The sequence below is a fragment of the Salvia hispanica genome, chromosome 1 (genome assembly GCF_029641045.1).
Source record: "Salvia hispanica isolate PSC_SH4W2 chromosome 1, Shi_PSC_v1, whole genome shotgun sequence".
NCBI lineage: Eukaryota > Viridiplantae > Streptophyta > Magnoliopsida > Lamiales > Lamiaceae > Salvia > Salvia hispanica.
Genome location: NC_142692.1, coordinates 64688529 through 64709371, shown reverse-complemented (window position 1 = coordinate 64709371; position 20843 = coordinate 64688529). Strand labels below are relative to the sequence as shown.

At 40.9% G+C, this 20843-nt stretch overlaps 1 protein-coding gene across 5 annotated transcripts; it reads right to left on the bottom strand.

Annotated features, from left to right (window-relative positions):
- Nucleotides 1-1784: 1784 nt before the first annotated feature.
- Nucleotides 1785-19671, bottom strand: LOC148934394 (uncharacterized). 5 transcript variants are annotated; one of them, XR_016137659.1, is made up of 4 exons: nucleotides 19190-19655; nucleotides 17469-17533; nucleotides 13846-17006; nucleotides 7376-7923 (listed from the first exon to the last, which is right to left on the bottom strand). XR_016137659.1 is itself a non-coding variant. In XM_089069794.1 (3 exons), exon 3 carries the CDS (start codon nucleotides 5968-5970, stop codon nucleotides 4078-4080), a length of 1893 nt encoding a protein of 630 aa, XP_088925920.1. In that variant the 5' UTR covers nucleotides 5971-6172; nucleotides 17469-17533; nucleotides 19190-19668; the 3' UTR covers nucleotides 1785-4077. The 5 variants fall into 5 exon arrangements, 2 of the variants coding, with proteins under 2 accessions (XP_088925920.1, XP_088925921.1); XM_089069794.1 differs by lacking the exons at nucleotides 7376-7923; nucleotides 13846-17006 and adding an exon at nucleotides 1785-6172 and having other exon boundaries at nucleotides 19190-19668; XR_016137657.1 differs by lacking the exon at nucleotides 13846-17006 and having other exon boundaries at nucleotides 19190-19668.
- Nucleotides 19672-20843: the final 1172 nt, after the last annotated feature.

Sequence of the window (20843 nt, the reverse complement as noted above, 5' to 3'; positions counted from 1 at the left end):
GTACCTTAGTTAGTTGTTTTTCCAGCTTTTCGTCCGTACTCTGCTTTTTCAGTTATGGTCCCCACCGTCAGTTTGTTTCCCAGATCTAGGTAATTAGAGTAGTTTCTTAGATCTAGTGATTGTTCGGTTTAGTTTCCGTGCATGCTTTTGTTGTTCCGCCTAAATCTAGATGTTAGCGTAGCAGTTTAAAATCCCAAGTTAAGTTTAATTTTCCTCAACCCAAAAAAATGCGTGGCAGCAACCAACCCAAAAACAATTCCCAAATCCTTGAGTATGATTATTACGCATCCATCTCTGTGGGATCGATCCCTACTTCCCTGTGCTAGGTTTTAGTAAAGTGGTTGAGGGTTTTTTTTGAAGGATTGCTCTGTGTGTCCGACGACCAGGATTTTCCGAAGACCAACAAGTTCCTAGACCGTGTGATCTAGCGGATTTCCTAGACCTAGGAAACCTGTTATTTTCTTTCTGTGCACACAGTGACTACCCCCACCTACTAGTGTGTACTAGTAGATCTTCAAATGGCGCCGTTGCCGGGGAAGGATGGCGTTTATTGTTATTGCGTTTAAGGATTTGGTGTAAATATTTTAATTTCTGTTATTTTCTTTCTCCTTGACAGTTTATGAACGCAGGCTTCCACTCTGGAAGTTGGGCGAGCTCATCTGGGTCAGGGAGTGGCCAATACAAGTGGCGAGTCAAGGAATCTACGTCTACTGAGAGGTCGGGGTTTTGCACGCGTGTCGTAGGCGCGTGTCCCTTCCTATTCAACAAGATTTATAAGTTCCCACTTTCCGAAATACTATTAATTAGTATATGGTAAGTTAGGGTGTCGAACCCACGAGGAACGGTAGCATCCGTTATGTATTTCCACACTTAGAAGGATTTGGCGATGCCGCCACACTTTAAATTGGGGGTGGGAACTGAACTACGAAATATAAATAACACTTAAGCTAAGATTGGGAACTAAACATGCAAATAAAATGCAATTAGAAGAAAACATATAAACTGGAACGCAGACTGGGCAAGTTGGTAAACTGGGCAACTTAGCAGTGGCGAAAATAAGAACATTTCGGAAATGAAAACAAAGCAGCATCTAGCAAGAATTTTACTAAGTTCAGAAGCAAAAGGAACTAAGTTAAAAGCTAAGGAAGAATAAAACTAAAAGGAACTCCTAAAGGAAAGCTAGAAAACTAGGAAAGTGACATGTTCAAAAGGTGAACTTTAAAGCCCTAACTAATGTGACTTAAAGCTTAAATGAAAAGCATGTGGAGTGCAGAAATTATCTAATCTAAATGGCTGCCAAAAGTGAAAAGAAAGCATGTACTTGTTGTCTCCCTAAACCCTATTACCCAAGGTGTAAAACCAATGGATAAAAGCCTACAACTAATGGTCCTTTCACTCAACTTCTAAAAGCTGATATCTCTCCTAAATCTACACTAAGGCCACGAAAATAAGGAGGAGAAAGAGAGTAGATGGCTGCTACATAATTAAAAAGGCAAGAGAAACACAAGATCATCAATTAAACTACCTAAACATGCATTGAAAACACCAAATGAGAAAGCTGAAACTTAACCACTCCATATAGAAGATAAAGAACACTAAGAACATTCTACAATAGTGATGAAACACATTAAAAACGAAATCAACAAGCAAAACACAAACAACAATTAACTAGGCAAGAAATGAAAGTTAAAACTTAAAAACAAGGATCTTCACCTAAAAAATACAAGAACACAAGTACTAAGAGTAAATGCTTTAACACTAGAGAAATAAATACACCAAAGCTCTTAAAGATCAGCCTCCAAAAACCATTAACTAGAGAGTTAAGATGTTGGAATTAAGTTTCAACACAAGTGCTACAAAGAAACTAAAGCATTAAAGAAACTAAAATCTACTACAAGCTTCAACCCATGGTGAATTAAGATCTTGGCAGCCTTGAGTTTGAGATCTCTCTTCTTAAGGAAGAGAGAAAGTTTCCTAGAGAGAGAAAGTTAACTAAACTAAACTAAAGCTAAAGTGATAAGTGGAATAGTTGTTGGTGACTAAGTCTTTTTAATACATATATCCAATAAATGATATTTTCCTTCTTTTTTTCTCCCCAGGGACTGATATGGGCGTGTGTAGCAAGTGAGAGTTGTCCTTGATAAGTGTGTGGAAGTGGCTTTAGTCATTTTCCCGTCAGGTTCAAACTGGCCAGTCTAACAGCTTGGGCAGTTTTGGTCTTCTCTGCCCTCTTCCTCCACTTTCTTCCATTCTTTGTCATTTTTCCCTCTTTTTTGCATGTTTTCCTCTTCATGCCTTCATTCAGCAGCTACCGAACTTAATGGTCCATTCCCTGCCAAAAAAACATCTTTTTCATGCAAATATTCAACTAATAAGTGCGAAAAGTGATAAAATCCGAGTGACGAAAACTAGCCTATCAAACCTCCTCACACTTGGATCATACTTGTCCCAAGTATGTGGCTGGACTTTTCACTCAATTGCTAGTTTAAGTCACTTCCCTCTTCTCTCAACACACACTAATTAAACAACACACAACACAAAACACAAACATGTACAAGACACAAACACAAAAGTAGACTCAAACAAAAACACACAAAACTACAAGGGTCAAGCTTATCAAACACAAGCCATCCTCAACCTCCCCGAAATTCAAGCAAGAATGCAGCCCAACTGATTTTTCTCCCCAAAATATGGTTCATGTTGTCAATTTTGTCAAGATCGTTAAGCACTACACATAAGTTTAAGTTTCACTCAAGTCACCTCTCAAAGTGTAAAGTGTTTCACTCAAAGCTCACCACAAGCACTCAAAAAGATATCACTTAGTCAAAATAGCTCGAAAGGGGCTTTGAGAGGGTTGTAGCGGGGCTTACGGACCTTTTGAATTGCATCGGAGGGATCCTAGGGGTCCTAAGCTTGATGTAGAGAGTGAAACCATGCATTTGAACTGTGTACACACTTACAAAAATCAAACCAAAGCATGATGAACTTATGATCTTCAAATATAGCTTTGTCGCACTTCAACTTCCTTCGTGCTTTTTGTGCTTCCTTCTCTTTTCTTCTTTTTCTTCTTCCTTTTCTTTTTCATTCTTTTCTGTAATGTACTTCTTTTTCTTCTTTTTTATTCTTTCCTTGAATTCTTCCTCTTCCTTCTCTGTTTTCTTCTTCTGTCTCATACTTTTTTTTCTTCCTCTTTTCTTTTCTTTTCATGTTCTTCTCCTCTTCTCTGTTTTTTTTTTTTCTTTCTTCTTCTTCTTCTTTTCTCTCTTTTTTTTCTATTATTTTCTTGATCTTTCTCTAAAAGTTCTCAAGGAAACACCATTCTTCATCTCCAAACACGGATAAGATTCACCACATTCGGCTGACTAAGTAAGTGTGTAATATGCATAGTTGGGGTGCGGATGTAGGCATTCATGTGGCTTGGGCAAATATATTCTTGGCTATGAATGAACAAGGCCTAGGCTTCAAAATGGATCACTAGGGATAGCTCATTAGGTAGGATTATCAACAAAATTAAGGCTCAAGTGGCTATCCTAATGCCCTCTAACGTTTGCCAAAATGACCAAGCGATATCCAAGATTGTGCAAGTCACACACACTCAATAACACTCTCAAAAAGATAGTAGAAAGTATTCTACTTTTAGAAACAAAAACTGAGGTTAAACAAATGAGTAGTGCTCTACTTTTCCGTCGTACAAACGTCATCCAACAACCCATTATTTGGAAAGAGAACTTTGCAAAACAACCGCATTCAAGCTCGTTTTAAGGGAAGATATTTTGCAAAGCTTATGCATCAAAGCTTGACTAAAAACAGAAAAAGTTTTTTTTTTTTTTTCATTTTTTAGAAAAACTGACACGTTCTTAACAAACTGTTTACACAACTAAATGACGAAAAACAAAACACTAACAACAAATGATCCCCCTCCTCACACTTAGACCTTGCTTGCCCTCAAGCAAGTTTGGTTGAAATGTTGGAAAAGGAAACAAATCACATAAAACTTCAAAAACTAAGAACGACACACAAGAATCCAACCTCCTCACACTTGGGCATTGCTTGCTCGAGAGCAAGTAGACCAAGTGTTTAGAGAAAGATTACTAACAACACATAACAATCACGAAGGCCGGCAAGGCCACAATATATACAAAACAAGGCCGACAAGGCCACGATTACAAACACTTTAAAGCAAACACATACATCACACACATAACACATATATACAACAATTAAAAGAGAGGGATGGATAGAAATCACCTCCCCCGCACAAAGCGGGGGGTACGGGCTGATGTGGCAGATGGTGCTAGAGCTGGTGCAGCTGCCTCCTTTGGTTTTGATCCCAGGCTCATGTGTTGGCTTGGCGGCTCCTTCAGCTTTGGCTACTTTATCAACTATGGCATTCAGACTGCCCAATTCAGTAAACCGGGCAGGTTCCATGTGTTCTTCAAAAAATAGATCATCAAATCTTGTTTTCCAATCCTTCCAAGTAGAAGCATTCAATTTCCTTTTAGGATCCCTGTAGAGTTTGGAACCCTTCTCTGAACTCATGTAAACCATGCTAACATTGGGACTTATACTCACGATGTTGTTGGCCGAAGTCCAACCGGCCACCTCCTTATACCTCTTCAAAGATTTGATCAAATCATTTTCTTGAGTTTTGTCTAGGCACCTATTGTTGATCATGGAAATGGTATCATTCTTTTCCAAAGAATTGAGGCCGGAAGGAATGGCATTTGGCTCCAATTTAGGTAAATGAATCTGCAATGGTAGCAACTCTTCTTTTTCTCTCGTGTTGGGCAGCTCATTCTGACTCAGTACTTCCATAGGGTTGGGCAGCTTACATCTCTCAGGCGGGTTTGTGTGATCCCTCTTCTTGCACCAAGTCATGATTTCAACTTCTATCTCCTCATCACTAAGCTCTTGAGTGTTGAACAACTTACATTCACTAAGTCCTTCGAGCTTAACTTGTTCTTCAATTGAGGGCAATGAATACATATCTTGCAAAAACTCAGCTTCAAGAAAGTTGGGACCTTTCAACTCTTTGATCAACTTCTCACCTTGGCCATTTTCCATATCACTATCGATGATAACAGGGAGAGTGTCACTTTCCCCAAGACAGACATGCTCGAGGTTGGTGGGCAGCAGCTTCAACTCCAATTTTGGTGACCGAACTTCCGACGGCACCAATTCCTCCTCTGCGCTCAGACTGGGTAGTTCGCCTAGATCGGGCAGCTTGCTGGTAGACTTTGCATGCTCCAATTGGTTGCACCCTTTCATGATGGCCGATTCTGGACTCAAAGGCATAGGTGTAGGCCCATCAGGTTGAATGATGATATTCTCTTCAATCTCCACATCGCTATCCTCTTCATCTTCAAACCAAGCAGTGTTCTGACTTGGGCAGTGTGCTACACTGGCCAATCTGGGCCCCTGCTCCAATGTTTCCTCCGGTCCGTTCCTTGAGTTATTGATGAATGAAGCTTTCAACTCTTTCCCGGACCTAAAGGTAATCTGACTAAGGTTCTCCTTCCTTGGTGATTGCACTTGAGCCGGAACTCCTCCACCATTCCCACGCATATCATTGATGGAAGTCGCCAATTGTGTCATTTGGCGTGCAAGATGATCAAGACTAATCATTTGCTCATATTGTTCGTCATGCATCTCATGCACCACATTGTAATTGGCTTGCAAATTGTTTTGCATGAGTTGTTGGGATGTGATTAGATCCTCCATCATTTCTTCTAAGCACTTGGGCGGCATTGGCGGATGATTTGATTGATATTGGTCGAATTCTTGTGGCTGGAAACACAGAGGGAAACCACTTTGTTCCTGAGGCCAATAAACATGATTTTCACCTGACCCTTGAAAAGCTTGGTGATATACTTGTGGTGGTGGACCTTGATATTGTTGATTCGGGTCCGTCCATTCAAAATAGGAGTAATCACCCCAGCCATGATCGTAAGGGTCTGTGAAATGATCCATGAAGCCTTCAATGTCGCACCACTCTCATAATTGTCTCTTGAATTGGTTTTCTCCACACTTTCTGACTAGACAAGCTGGGCAGTATGTTGAACTGGACAGTTAGATGAACTGCCCTGCTTATCTTCTCAAACCAGCTTCCTCACGCAGCCTCTTCGTCGTCTTGTAAATTCCAATATCGAACAACAACCTTGGAGAAGAGGACCTGCTCATAAAATAAAAATAAAAAGAAAGAAAAAAAATCAAACAAAAGGAAAACAAGTCAAAAGCTATATACAATAAGTGTAGAAAAACATAACAAGACAACAACACCGTTCCCCGGCAACGGCGCCATTTGAGAGGTCGGGGTTTTGCACGCGTGTCGTAGGCGCGTGTCCCTTCCTATTCAACAAGATTTATAAGTTCCCACTTTCCGAAATACTATTAATTAGTATATGGTAAGTTAGGGTGTCGAACCCACGAGGAACGGTAGCATCCGTTATGTATTTCCACACTTAGAAGGATTTGGCGATGCCGCCACACTTTAAATTGGGGGTGGGAACTGAACTACGAAATATAAATAACACTTAAGCTAAGATTGGGAACTAAACATGCAAATAAAATGCAATTAGAAGAAAACATATAAACTGGAACGCAGACTGGGCAAGTTGGTAAACTGGGCAACTTAGCAGTGGCGAAAATAAGAACATTTCGGAAATGAAAACAAAGCAGCATCTAGCAAGAATTTTACTAAGTTCAGAAGCAAAAGGAACTAAGTTAAAAGCTAAGGAAGAATAAAACTAAAAGGAACTCCTAAAGGAAAGCTAGAAAACTAGGAAAGTGACATGTTCAAAAGGTGAACTTTAAAGCCCTAACTAATGTGACTTAAAGCTTAAATGAAAAGCATGTGGAGTGCAGAAATTATCTAATCTAAATGGCTGCCAAAAGTGAAAAGAAAGCATGTACTTGTTGTCTCCCTAAACCCTATTACCCAAGGTGTAAAACCAATGGATAAAAGCCTACAACTAATGGTCCTTTCACTCAACTTCTAAAAGCTGATATCTCTCCTAAATCTACACTAAGGCCACGAAAATAAGGAGGAGAAAGAGAGTAGATGGCTGCTACATAATTAAAAAGGCAAGAGAAACACAAGATCATCAATTAAACTACCTAAACATGCATTGAAAACACCAAATGAGAAAGCTGAAACTTAACCACTCCATATAGAAGATAAAGAACACTAAGAACATTCTACAATAGTGATGAAACACATTAAAAACGAAATCAACAAGCAAAACACAAACAACAATTAACTAGGCAAGAAATGAAAGTTAAAACTTAAAAACAAGGATCTTCACCTAAAAAATACAAGAACACAAGTACTAAGAGTAAATGCTTTAACACTAGAGAAATAAATACACCAAAGCTCTTAAAGATCAGCCTCCAAAAACCATTAACTAGAGAGTTAAGATGTTGGAATTAAGTTTCAACACAAGTGCTACAAAGAAACTAAAGCATTAAAGAAACTAAAATCTACTACAAGCTTCAACCCATGGTGAATTAAGATCTTGGCAGCCTTGAGTTTGAGATCTCTCTTCTTAAGGAAGAGAGAAAGTTTCCTAGAGAGAGAAAGTTAACTAAACTAAACTAAAGCTAAAGTGATAAGTGGAATAGTTGTTGGTGACTAAGTCTTTTTAATACATATATCCAATAAATGATATTTTCCTTCTTTTTTTCTCCCCAGGGACTGATATGGGCGTGTGTAGCAAGTGAGAGTTGTCCTTGATAAGTGTGTGGAAGTGGCTTTAGTCATTTTCCCGTCAGGTTCAAACTGGCCAGTCTAACAGCTTGGGCAGTTTGGGTCTTCTCTGCCCTCTTCCTCCACTTTCTTCCATTCTTTGTCATTTTTCCCTCTTTTTTGCATGTTTTCCTCTTCATGCCTTCATTCAGCAGCTACCGAACTTAATGGTCCATTCCCTGCCAAAAAAACATCTTTTTCATGCAAATATTCAACTAATAAGTGCGAAAAGTGATAAAATCCGAGTGACGAAAACTAGCCTATCATCTACCATCACCACCATGTCAGGTTTAAGGACGAGAGACCCATTTCCGTTCGAATCAGAAAGTGAGAAGGAGTGGAACTCATTAGGAGAAGAGGACCCGAAGTCGTCCACCGAAACAGAGCAATCCGAGACTGAGGAAGAGGAGGACGTGAATATGGCACACGTAGTGGACCCCGATCCGGAAATAGGTTCGCTCACTGCGCATCTAGACGGCGAGCCGGCCCATGCATTAGTCTCAAACCCGCGTAGGAGGTCTATTGATATCAAGACAAATGTGCTCGGAGTTTTGCCCACATTCTCTGGACGAAGGAACGAATGTCCTTACGAATTCCTAAACGAGTTCAGTAAGTTGTGCAGCATTCAAAAGAGACCTAACGAGGCGACTGAGGAGGACTACCGTTTACGTGCAGTCCCGTTTGCCCTAAAAGGGGAAGCCAATACTTGGTTACTAAGGCTTCCACCAGACTCGATTAACACATGGAAAGATTTCAAGCTGGAATTCTTGGATTATTTTTTCCCTTCCAACAAGACGAATGCCTTGAAGAAGGAGATTCAGGAGTGCAAGCAGGAATATGATGAGTCTCTGAGTTCTTATTGGTCCCGGTTCAAGGGGTTCTTGGATGCTTGTCCGAACCACAGGATGATAGAAGCGGAGACCTACTATCTGTTCTACGAAGGTGCAAATCCTGAATCAAAGGACTTGATGAATTCCTCGAGCGGGGGAAACTTTATCAAGAACAAAGCAAGTGAAGCCAGAGAAACTTTGGGAAGGCTGATTGAGGCGAAGAAGGCCTATGATAACCCGCGAAGCATATTGAGGAGAGGGTCAGCCAATGCAGTGACGGAACAAGATGACAAGAAGGTGGAAGATAGGATCGATAAACTGGAGAAAGCATTGCTGAATGCAATTAAGAAATACAATCCGCATGCTCCAGTAGAAATTGAGAAACCCCCTGGTCCAGAGGAAAGGCAACTTCAGCCGTATTACAGTCAGCCCTGTGAAGGGGAGTGCCAAGCTCAGGCAAATTCGATGGGAAGTTGGAATCCCGATGGAAGTTGGAATCAAGGAAGACAGAGGGATGCTCCATGGAGGACTCACCCAAACTTTAGGTAGACTGACCATGATCAAGTCCAGCCACCCCCACTTCAGCTCACGAATTATGCACACCCTCCGGAGAGGCAGTCCAACTGGTCAGGGAAAGGTCAAGAGGGGCAATTGCAACTGGGGTACAAGAATCAGGACCATACCAATTGGAAAAATAGGAATCAGAACAATCCAGGGAGCTCCTATGTGCCACCTCATCAGAGAAATAACCAGGGGAACTACCAGAATTCCCAACCGAACCATCAGAGGAATCAAGGATCTAGCAACCAATACAACAATCATCAAGGGAACTATCGTCAGAACCAAGGTCAAGGACCAAATTCTAATCAATTCAACTCCAGGCCACAGAGGAGTTTGGACGACATGATCCATGACCTAGTGAATTCACAACAGCTCAGGCAAATTCGATGGGAAGTTGGAATCCCGATGGAAGTTGGAATCAAGGAAGACAGAGGGATGCTCCATGGAGGACTCACCCAAACTTTAGGTAGACTGACCATGATCAAGTCCAGCCACCCCCACTTCAGCTCACGAATTATGCACACCCTCCGGAGAGGCAGTCCAACTGGTCAGGGAAAGGTCAAGAGGGGCAATTGCAACTGGGGTACAAGAATCAGGACCATACCAATTAGGGAAATAGGAATCAGAACAATCCAGGGAGCTCCTATGTGCCACCTCATCAGAGAAATAACCAGGGGAACTACCAGAATTCCCAACCGAACCATCAGAGGAATCAAGGGTCTAGCAACCAATACAACAATCATCAAGGGAACTATCGTCAGAACCAAGGTCAAGGACCAAATTCTAATCAATTCAACTCCAGGCCACAGAGGAGTTTGGACGACATGATCCATGACCTAGTGAATTCACAACAGTTCATGCAGAATAACCTGCACTCCAACAATGACGTGGTGCACAAATTGCAAGACGCTCAGTCTGAACATAAAGCCGCCATGGATATGATGGCAAAGCAACTGTCCCAGATTGCAGTTTCCTTGAATGAGATGCGGGGAAATGAAGGGAAACTTCCCGCCACAATCAAACCACCGGACCGAGCAAACATTAGTCAAATCACCTTGAGATCTGGGCGGGGTTATGAAGGACCGACTTTGGAAATTGACGAGGAAGTACCTATGCAAGTTAGTGAAGGAAGAAAAAGTCAGATGCATCAAGGGGATAGCCCTAGACCCAGGGAAATCTTTGTTCAGAATGACCTCCAGAGGGGAGATTTAGAGGGATCCCTACCTCGACCGAGCGACCCATTCTTCCTAGACTCAGAACCTGAAGAAGTAAACAAGGAAGGAAACATGGGAGTTGATGAAACCCAGGCTGGGACTTCCACAAATGCAGTAAAGCGAACAAAGCCATTTCCATACCGAGGGGAAGCAAAGAAAAAGAAGGATGATACAGAGGATCTCATGGAGATTTTTAGCAAGTTGGAAATCAACCTGCCATTCTTGCAAGCCCTAAAAATGCCTGCTTTCAGCAAGTTCATCAAGGAATTCATTGCAGGGAAGACCAAGCCAGACGGGAAGATTGTTATCGGGGAGAATGTGTCTGCTGTGATACAAAAGAGAAGGATGCCCTCAAAATGCACCGACCCAGGTATGTTCACATTACCCATCTCTCTAGGGGACATCAGGGTCGAGCATGCTATGTGTGATCTAGGGGCGTCCATTAATGTTTTACCGCTTTCGATCTATAAGAAATTGACTGGAGTAAGGATGGTTGCTACCAAGGTAGTGATCCAGTTAGCAGATAGAACTTGCATTTGTCCTGAAGGGGTGTTGGAAAATGTCATAGTCAAAGTGCATGATTTTCTATATCCTGCTGATTTTTATGTGATCAAGATGAATGATAATGAGTCTGCTGAGTCTAGTGGCGTGCTTTTAGGGAGACCTTTTCTGCGTACTGCCAAGACCATTATCGATGTCTTCGATGGAACAATTTGCTTGGATTATAATGGGGAAAAATATACTTTTAGCATAGATGAGGGGATGAAAAGGCCTTTGGATGTTGAGAATCTCTATGCTATTGATGTTATTAACCCCTTGGTCCAAGAATATCTTGAGACGGAATTGATGCAGGAACAAATTGACAACTCAGAGTTGAGCCATTCAATTGACAAAGTATATCATGAGACGGAATCTCTAGGCTAATTTCATGCATCGGTTATATAGTGAAAAACATTACATTTTGCTGGGTCTAACACGGTTTTTAAGCCAGGTGTGTGACAGAATCGCTAGATCCAGGAGATGCTGAAGGAAACAGTCTAGCGAAAGAATGAAGTAGAAGTGAGCAGAATCTAAGGAAAAAGAAGGCTTGAAGAAGGGAGTCAATAGCTGAGGGCAACAAAGTCTATCTATACCTCGCTGGGCCCCACTTCAACGCCTATAAATAGAGGAGCATGCAACACACAAGATATCACTCTTTTTCGCTCACTCTTAGCTCACACACAACACACACTTGGGAAATGGGAGTTCTGGGGTAGTTTTCGGTTTCAAGGGGTAAATTCTTCAGGAAATTTCAGTCGTAACACCGTCCGCGTGAGGGCGGAGATACAATCTCTTTATTTTCAGTTTGTTTACTCTTTCGTTCGAACTTCACTTTTGGAAGTCGATTTGGTTGTTGATGCTACTGATTATCTATGCACTTCTTTTAGTTTTCGTATTATTTGTGTTATTTCAAGTTGATTTACGTTGATCTTGCTGTTGAGAGTTTTTATTTCAGCAAGTTGTATGTTGATCTCTGTTTTTGTTACTTTGGTGCTCGATATGGGAATTTGGCTGTAGATCTGCGGTGTTATTGTTGATCGGAGGTTGTTGGTTAAATTTGAAGTTATGAAATGTTTCTTTTGGCTGGAGTTTGTGTCGGACGCTTGGATCCGGAGTGGATTTAGCACTCGAGGTTGGATCTGAACAGGGGAAGTCGAGTTATGCATGGAATTTGGGTTTTGTGCTTGCTTTCTGTTTTACTTCGTCTAGCATCCGTAGATCTGTTTAGTTCTTAATTGTTACTCATTAAAATTGTTTAAATCCAGCCTGCTCTGTTCCGATTCCGCTCATGCTGCTTTCTTCTGAGTTTTTTTTACGCAATTTGGTTGGAGAAGATGATGTCGTTGTTAGTTAGTACCTTAGTTAGTTATTTTTCCAGCTTTTCGTGCATACTCTACTTTTTCAGTTATGGTCCCCACCGTCAGTTTGTTTCCCAGATCTAGGTAATTAGAGTAGTTTCTTAGATCTAGTGATTGTTCGGTTTAGTTTCCGTGCATGCTTTTGTTGTTCCGCCTTGATCTAGCTGTTAGCGTAGCAGTTTAAAATCCCAAGTTAAGTTTAATTTTTCTCAACCCAAAAAAATGCGTGGCAGCAGCCAACCCAAAAACAATTCCAAATCCTTGAGCATGATTATTACGCATCCATCTCTGTGGGATCGATCCCTACTTCCCTGTGCTAGGTTTTAGTAAAGTGGTTGAGGGTTTTTTTGAAGGAGTGCTCTGTGTGTCCGACGACCAGGATTTTCCTACGACCAACAAGTTCCTAGACCGTGTGATCTAGCGGATTTGCTGGACCTAGGAAACATGTTATTTTCTTTCTGTGCACACAGTGACTACCCCCATCTACTAGTGTGTACTATTAGATCTTCATTGATCTACCCCTAACCTGCATGGCCTTATCAAGAGCAGCTTTGGAGTCTGACTTTTCTTTCAATTCCAATTCCTTGGATTTCAAGGTACTAATAATCATATCCAGAGAGGCTGTGTCCCTCCCATACTTGATGGCAGCCTTGACATCACTGTAGGATTCAGGAATTGAATTCATGAGAGCTATACTAGTATACTCATCAATTGTTTTGTCTCCACATCTCTTGATATCATGTACTAGCTTTGAAAAACAGTCAATATTGTCATCAATGTCCTTGGATAAATTCAATTTGAATTTGAAAAGTTTTTCAAGTAAGTACATGCGGTTAGACATAGAAGTCTCAGTATACAACACATCAAGTTTGTCCCACAGATCCTTAGCATTATCAATAACACCTACTTTCCTAATGACAGAGTCACTCAAACTCAAGAAGATAGTAGAGCAGGCAAGTTCATTTATCTCAGCTTTCTTGACATCATCATCAGAGTCAGAGTACTTACCATCAATGGCCTTGTAAACTTTTTGCTGAAATAAAACACATTTCAGTTTCTGTTTCCATATACTGAAATCATTCTTTCCATTGAAAGAAATGAGTCCAAAGGGGAGGTTGGCCATTTTTTTTTCAAGTAAAGACACACAGAAAAGACCAACCACCAAGAACAAGATTTGCAAAGCGCCAACACACCAAAGCAAAGAAGACAACAGGCAAAGCAAAAAAAAGAATGGAAACAAAAACTGTAGCGAAAATAACCAAGTAAACAAAATGCAGGGTCACTATAGCCGAGCCCAGAAAGAAGATCCAACACCACTGAACACCCAAACAATGGATTTCCCAGTTCACAATCGCTTGATATATCAAGGGCGCAGGGGGTCACACTGTGGGGTCTCAGTCCAGTGGTAACTAAGGTTTTAATAGATCACTATCTGGACAGTGACACAAGCACTACCAGTTATTCTCACCAAGAACACAGCCAAACACACAAACACCCAGACCAGAGAGGCAAGAAAGAAACAGAAAACAACACGGAATAGAGCACAGGGCCCAACACAGAAAGCGGAGAGGAGGGGAGAGGGTACAGAAAAACAATACCAGAGCAAGAGACCTAGAAGCAGATCTCTTGGCCCACAAGAACCACGAAAGGAGCCGGAGCCTTGAAGAGAATGTAACCACAAGCCTCGGCTGATCCTAACGTGGCTCTGATACCACTGTTAGGGATCGACCAGCCGAAGGCTAAGGTTGAATAACCTGAGTCTACACAAGATATGAGGAGATCAACCCTCACTTATACAGATCAGTTACAACGACCTCAAGATCTAGTCTATTACTTGAATAGATCCTCCTGAAACACTTAACAAACCGATTAGTAACTTCAAGGGAATCCACGACTTAACAAGCAGATCAAAAGTATGAACAACAGAGACAAAGAATCAGAGAAAGATTTGGCTCAGGTTGCACTAGGTACAACCGCACAGGTCCTTTTAATACCGAGCCCACAATATCCCAAATCACAGATTGATCTGCCACAAGGATGAAGATGTGAACAAGTAGACCGCAATCTACCAAGTACTGTATCTCGGAAACCCTAGATCCAGTGACCATGCTGAAGAACAACACGCACACCACACTCCAGAATCCTTCACACAAGAACCCTCTACCACCACTGAAGCCTCACAATCCAGTCAAGAAGCACAGACCAGAAACCAGAGGTTTCTTCACCAATCCTCACTCTTCACACACCAGTGTTTACACACACAGAAGGAGAGAGGAAACGTTCTCAAGCTGGAGCACAGAGAACACACCCAAGAAAAAACCCTAGGAGAGAAAACAGAGAGAAGCTGCGCAGTGAATCAAAGTGAGGAAAAGGGATTAGGGTTGGGGTATATAAAAGACTCAACCCAATCCACCACCCAACAGCCAACACGTGGCACCAGACACAACACAAGGGCCAAGCACACAACAGCAATGGGCCACTGGATATTGGGCCCGGTTACTAGGTGGCAAAATGGCTTCTTCAATAAGGACCATAAATCCTCACAAGCAGAGTCATTTTTTTCATTTTGAGAACGATCAAATAGGTCTAATACATCAAGGGATATGCAATACATTAGCCTTAACTTAGTGTTTCAGAAAGAAATCATGAGCTCGAAACAATACATGTAGTGGAACTGAGCTAAAAAGAGTTTTTACCCCTATAAGAATGAAATAGTCACAAATATGGTTGCTGAATAAGGAGGTGAACAAAAGTCCCACTCAATGTGCCATTCTCAGAGGAGAAATTTTTGAACAATAGATGAAGTTATATCATGAGAGTTAAAGAAACCAGGATATTGATCTTGCAAATGGGGGCATCATAGGAGACAACAACCAACAAAGGTGTTTGAGAACATATGAGTCTTCTGAATCTAGGATTTGAAAGTAAGTCACCACCTTCGTTGAAAAAAAATGATAGTGACTTATTACTTGCCAAAATGCGAGTCAATCAAAAGTCTCAAATAGACGGTAAGACACCCTTGTTAAGGATGTTCAAAATGAGATTATTTCGAAGGGCATAGTCGTAAGCAACTTTAGAATCGAAGGTTTATGACCGGAACTTAAGAAGTCAACACTTTACATTTTTTTTTTAATAACGAGCTCAACTACTATTGCCAATAAACTGAAAGAGAGCCACAACTTTCATAGGAAAGGAAAAAGTGAGGCATTACTTGCATAAATGCAAGTCAATCTAGAGTCTAAAGTAGACGAGGGCATTTTCATTAAAGAGGTTCATAGAAAGAAATCGATGGGGATCCAAGTAAGTACTGTTGACCATAATCATCTGTTCCAGTTATGTGACACTTTCTTGTTTGTTATTTTCAATATGTTCTCGATAAGTCAAAACGGTCATTCTCGTAAAACATTGTACTCTCCATCGTGCTTCATAGCGTACTATAAGTATTGTTTCGAGATCGCATAGCCTCTTTGATTTGCTACTCAAGACTGGATCACATAATTAGATCGTAGGTACGATATCTTTCATGTAAGGATACACCTCCTTTACTGGATCGAGGGTACGCTCATTTTGGTTATGATTGAGATCATGAAGACAAAGGGAACTTCATGTTGTTCAGATCATTTAAAACGTTCACAGACACCCATGTGCCGTAGGTAGCTTCTCGTATCTCGTGTGATCGTTACCATCTAAGAATAGATGGGTTATTTATAAATTATAAGGTTCATTTTTGTACATTTGGAATTGATCCAAATACAACATCATGAATCGTGGTTCCGTCAAGACATAAGATGAAGGACAAAGGTGTGAGGTCCGTTTTCGGACTCATTTATCCATATTTCCTTGCCCCTTTTCTTCTTCTCCTTTTTTTTTTTACAACATTAGGGGTTTGCCCTAACTTGCATAAACTCATTCGTTTTATCACTTAGAAAAGTGGTTGGGAATCATCAACTCGTATTACTGTTCAAGAGCGTTCAGCCTAATGTACTTCTTAGGCATCCTATGTTCGCATGCATTAGTCATTTCGTAACTTCCTAAAAACTTCCTCAATCTATCATCATACTTCACGTAATCAAGCATGCGTAACTAGTAATACTTTAACATTTGTCTCAAAGACATCCTTATGCTTAACATTTAAAACTTGAAATTCCATGGTTCGTAGGAAAAATGGAATATACATGCTTTTCCTTTAAATCCTTGAACATGTTTAAAATATCTTCATAACGAAATCATTTTTCCACTTATCAAGTTCTTTCATGAATAACTGAAAATTTTCTGGTAAGAACTTCTTTCTACCTCAATGTTGCGGTTGAACGTGACGAGTCGAGGTGTTGGGTCCTTTAACTTTCCATTTAAGTCATATTCTAGCCTAGTGCTATCATTCTAAACTAAGGCTTGAAAGAAGGTTCTTGGGTCCAGAGCGAAAGAACGGTGCTCTGATACCACTCTGTCACGACCACAAACTTCCTAATGATAGTGACTGCATCTAAACGTGATTCATTAGCACCTTAGAGTCAAGGGATGAAAAATAAACATGATTTAAAAGAAGAAGCCTAGGACAAAAGTCTCATAGGTGAAAGTGAAATGGGACAACATAAAGTCAGAGTGCGGTCTAGGTTCACAATCCTTCTAACATAGAATCCTATTACAGCGGAAACGTCCAAGACAAGGCAGTATGTATGGAGACATACTACCCTGGGCTACCTATTGACTTATTCGAGGATTCATACCCAACACCATCGCCTGCCCGTCCACGTTCAACCTGCACATTTAAAAAGAAACATGCAGGGCTGAGTATTTGATATACTCAGTGAGCACATTGCCAAAAACAGTTTTGATTTTAATTGTCAAGCCACAGTTGAGAGATTCACGGGGTTTTTATTTAAAAGGCCCGAGTCTCTAAATACTTTTCCTTTCATAAGAATTTTGATTGCGCAATCACGTATCATAGATATACCATATCTGATCATTGTGTGAACCGGGAATGTGGCCACATTCCACGACGGTCACTGGACCGGCCAACCCCTTTTGTTAGCTCACGGTCCCCTTATGTGTACACTAGTCCGAGTAGGGTTTGCGGCCCTACTGGGACCCGAATTCGATTTAACATAAATTGGCGTAGCCAAGCAGATAGGTAATCATAAAACAAAACATGGCATGACAACATATTTAAACAAGGATTTCACATTTTCATACTAAAATCACATTTCGAAAGGATGCCCACCTCAAAAGCTAAAGCTCCTTCCGGAATTTCCTTAACTTGGTCTTAGATGACGTTCGAAGACGTCCCTTTAGGAAAGTAAAAAGATACTTAATTAGACTTTTGAGATATCCATTAAGCTTAGACATGAATGCATCCTAAGTGCGATGATCATTTTATTCTTCCTTTAAATTTTCTAGAAGAGTCCTAGAATCCTTGAATATTAATTAAATCAGTAGATTTAACTAAATTAGAGGAATTGTTCACTTAACTAGAGGGTGCTACCTCGCATGCCATTTATTTAAACATACTAAAATTTTGGCTCGCGGTCTAAAATACTCGTTAGCGTATCGTAATTTCTTAAAATTAATCACTTGAGCACTCTTGCCAATTTTCGGAAAAATTAGACTTATCTTCGTGGAGTTAACTTCCGGACTCTTAATTAATAAATCTGTAGTATAGCAAAGCCCATGATTTAATTAAATTCCTACTTTAAATTAATTAGTGGCCCAAGACATTTATACATACTCTACTGGCCCATCTCTTTAATTAATATGAGGCCCAAACTCTAGAAAAAGGAGAGGCCCAAACAAAAAAATAAAAGGGAGAAGCCCAAAACATCTCACAAAACCATCGGCTCTCCCTCATTCCCATCCCTAATTCGAAACCCTAAAACAGAGAGAGAGAGAGAGCTCGGCGGCGCCTCCTCACCTTCCGCCGCCAGCCGCTCCGATCGGCGCCTCCCCGTGCGTCGCCGGAGACTCAGCCGCTTTCCCCTCCTCTCTCTCTCAACCTCATTTTCGCAAACCAACTCAAAACCCTACTCCAACTTTCTCTTCTCTCTCGGCGGCATCGCCGCCTCACCCGCTCGCCGCCATCTCGGCGTCAACGCCGCCATCTATTGACTGGCGACGATCTCGTGCCTCTGTCGTTGCTGGAGGATTTGGAATCGATGCCGCCGTCGGTCGCCGCCTCTCCTCTGTACAGAACTGCCACCGCTAGTGTGCATGCACCGGCGGCAGCTTCGGCCTCCACCCCGCCTTGCTCCGCCGGCTATCGACAGGTGAGAGGATGAATTTTGACTCCCCTTTACATTTGCTTTATTTTCTTAAAATTTTGTCTAGGTTTACAAGTTTTGCAAAAACTATTATGTAGGTTTGCAAAGGCTGTGGCTTTAGTGATGGATTAGAGGTGTGAGGTTGTCAAAGCTGTCTCCCGGGTACTTTAGAGCCGTCGCCGGAGACTGTCCAGCCGGGTAACCTGCCGCTCGTGGGGTCCCCGTTGCCGTCTACGGTGGTCTCCGAGGGATCCCCTCGTTCTTTAAGCTACGTTCTCAATTCCCTTTCATTTCTATGCATTTTGTTGAGATTTAGGCAGTAGTTATGTTGGTGGCTTTTGATTATTGTGATTTGAGTTTGTGATTTCTGAGATAAAACTAGCTCACTGGAATGAGCTCGATTTTGGGGCTAAAGTGTTGATCTTGAAAAGGTTATAGCTTGCTACTGAAAATTAGCATAAAGGCAGCCTATTGTGCTCTTGTTCCAATTATGTGTTAAGCTCTAAGAATGCTACTACTGTCATGAGATTCCTATAGCCATGGTTCTATATTCTTGAGCTAGCATGATGTTCTAACAAGGGCAGGGGGTGTGCTTGTGTCATATTGGCTGTGGTTCTTAAATTGTGGTGCCTCTATAAGATGATATGAAAATTGATTTGTAGGAGAGAAAGGGGTGGAGGTGTATTACCTCTGGAAAGGTTGAAGGAGTGGCTGTCTTTGATGAAATTCTCGGCTATGTGCCACTCTTCACTCTCTATCTTGCTGAAAATTTGAAGTGTGGGTGAAAGGAGTTGGTGTGTGGTGTGGAGGGGGATTTATAGGCAAATTGTGGTGTACTCTTGAGCCTTAAATGGCTGCTGCATCGTTTGTTGTCATGCAGCAAAAATATCACTTTTAGTGATCTCCTTGTCTCTCCTTCATGGCTGCAAAACTTGCATCTTTATGAGTAACTAGTACTAGTTATAAATTGAGGTTTGTTGGGATTTTGGCAGAGATTGAATCTGGACTCTTTGGCTCCTTGCTAGCTATTCTTTTGGTGGTTTATGGAGTATGTACTCGTGAGAAATAAATGGCTGTTGTGCAATAGTTGTTGCAGGGCTGACTTGCCTTCTATGGCAAATCCTTGGTCCTCTATAACTAAAGGAAATGTTGTTCTTTTCTTCAATTAATAGCCCCCTTTATTTTCTTTTGATTCCTAGCCACTAAACTTGTTTTTTTTACTTATTTTGTAGGTGAAAGAAAAGGCTTGGCTGCCTTGCTGCTGCTTTGAGACGTGGGCCATGCTATCCCGGGCTCGACGGCTCGTTCGGATATGGCGCGGTGGTAGTGCGGCGTGGGCTCGGGAAAAGAAGTCCAAGTGCAAGCTACCCTAGACTTTATTTCCTTGAGCTTTTGGTTCATTCAAGAGTATTGTAACATTAATATCCCATCTCATCCTTTTGTAAGACCATCATGAACTTCCAAAGAAACAAATTTTTGGGCATTATGTGGACCTTTTCTTTCGGGAACACTTGAATAGCATTCCTTTTTATTCCGCAACGTACATTAGTTGGTTTAGTTCGTTTGATTATTTCTTTAACTTTTACTTTGCAATTAACACTATTAAGTTCATCAAAGGCTCGAGTTCCATTTATTTTCACGAAACAAGAGAACGATAGATTTCTAGTTCGACGTTAACATATATGAAAAGATAATAAAAGAAGCGGGTGCTACAGATTAACTTAGCACCACAGAATTTATGTGGTTTAAGATTATTCCATCCATTATCTTTTAAAATTGATCAATTTGATAAACGTGAGACTTGAAGAGTGACCGGTCCATTTCATGTGTTCCAAGTATCTTGTTTTTAGGCATAGAGGGAGTATTTTTTATGTTTTGTTCAATGTTTTTATTTGAAAGGACACATCAATAATGAAGTTGGTTTACTATGATAGGAAAAAGTTGAGATATGATTGATGGCCCAAACACGACATATGGCCCAAATTGCCTTTTGAACCTCAAATTCAATCGAGCCCGTTAAAATGATTTAGAAGCTTTATGGCCCAATTGAAAAGCCCAAGATTCAAAAATGGAGATTAATTATCATGCAGATCTTCGTCTGCTTCATATTACTACTTCTGAAGGAAAATGAGAATCTTGTGTTGTCTTTTTGTTTAATTCATATCAAGAATACTTGATTGGATTGATTCTATTACATTGTTTTTACTTTTTGTATTTTGTTCATTGGCTGCATTTTCCTATATTCATCATGATCAATTGATTCATTGCCTGGACTCTAAGTTGTTCAAATAATTTCTCTCCAATTCTTGTTACTCGCGTTCTCAAATTGGATTAATTATTTG

Coding starts and splice junctions, on each gene's coding strand:
- LOC148934394 (XM_089069794.1), bottom strand. CDS start 5,970: ATGGATCATTTCACAGACCCTTACGATCATGGCTGGGGTGATTACTCC.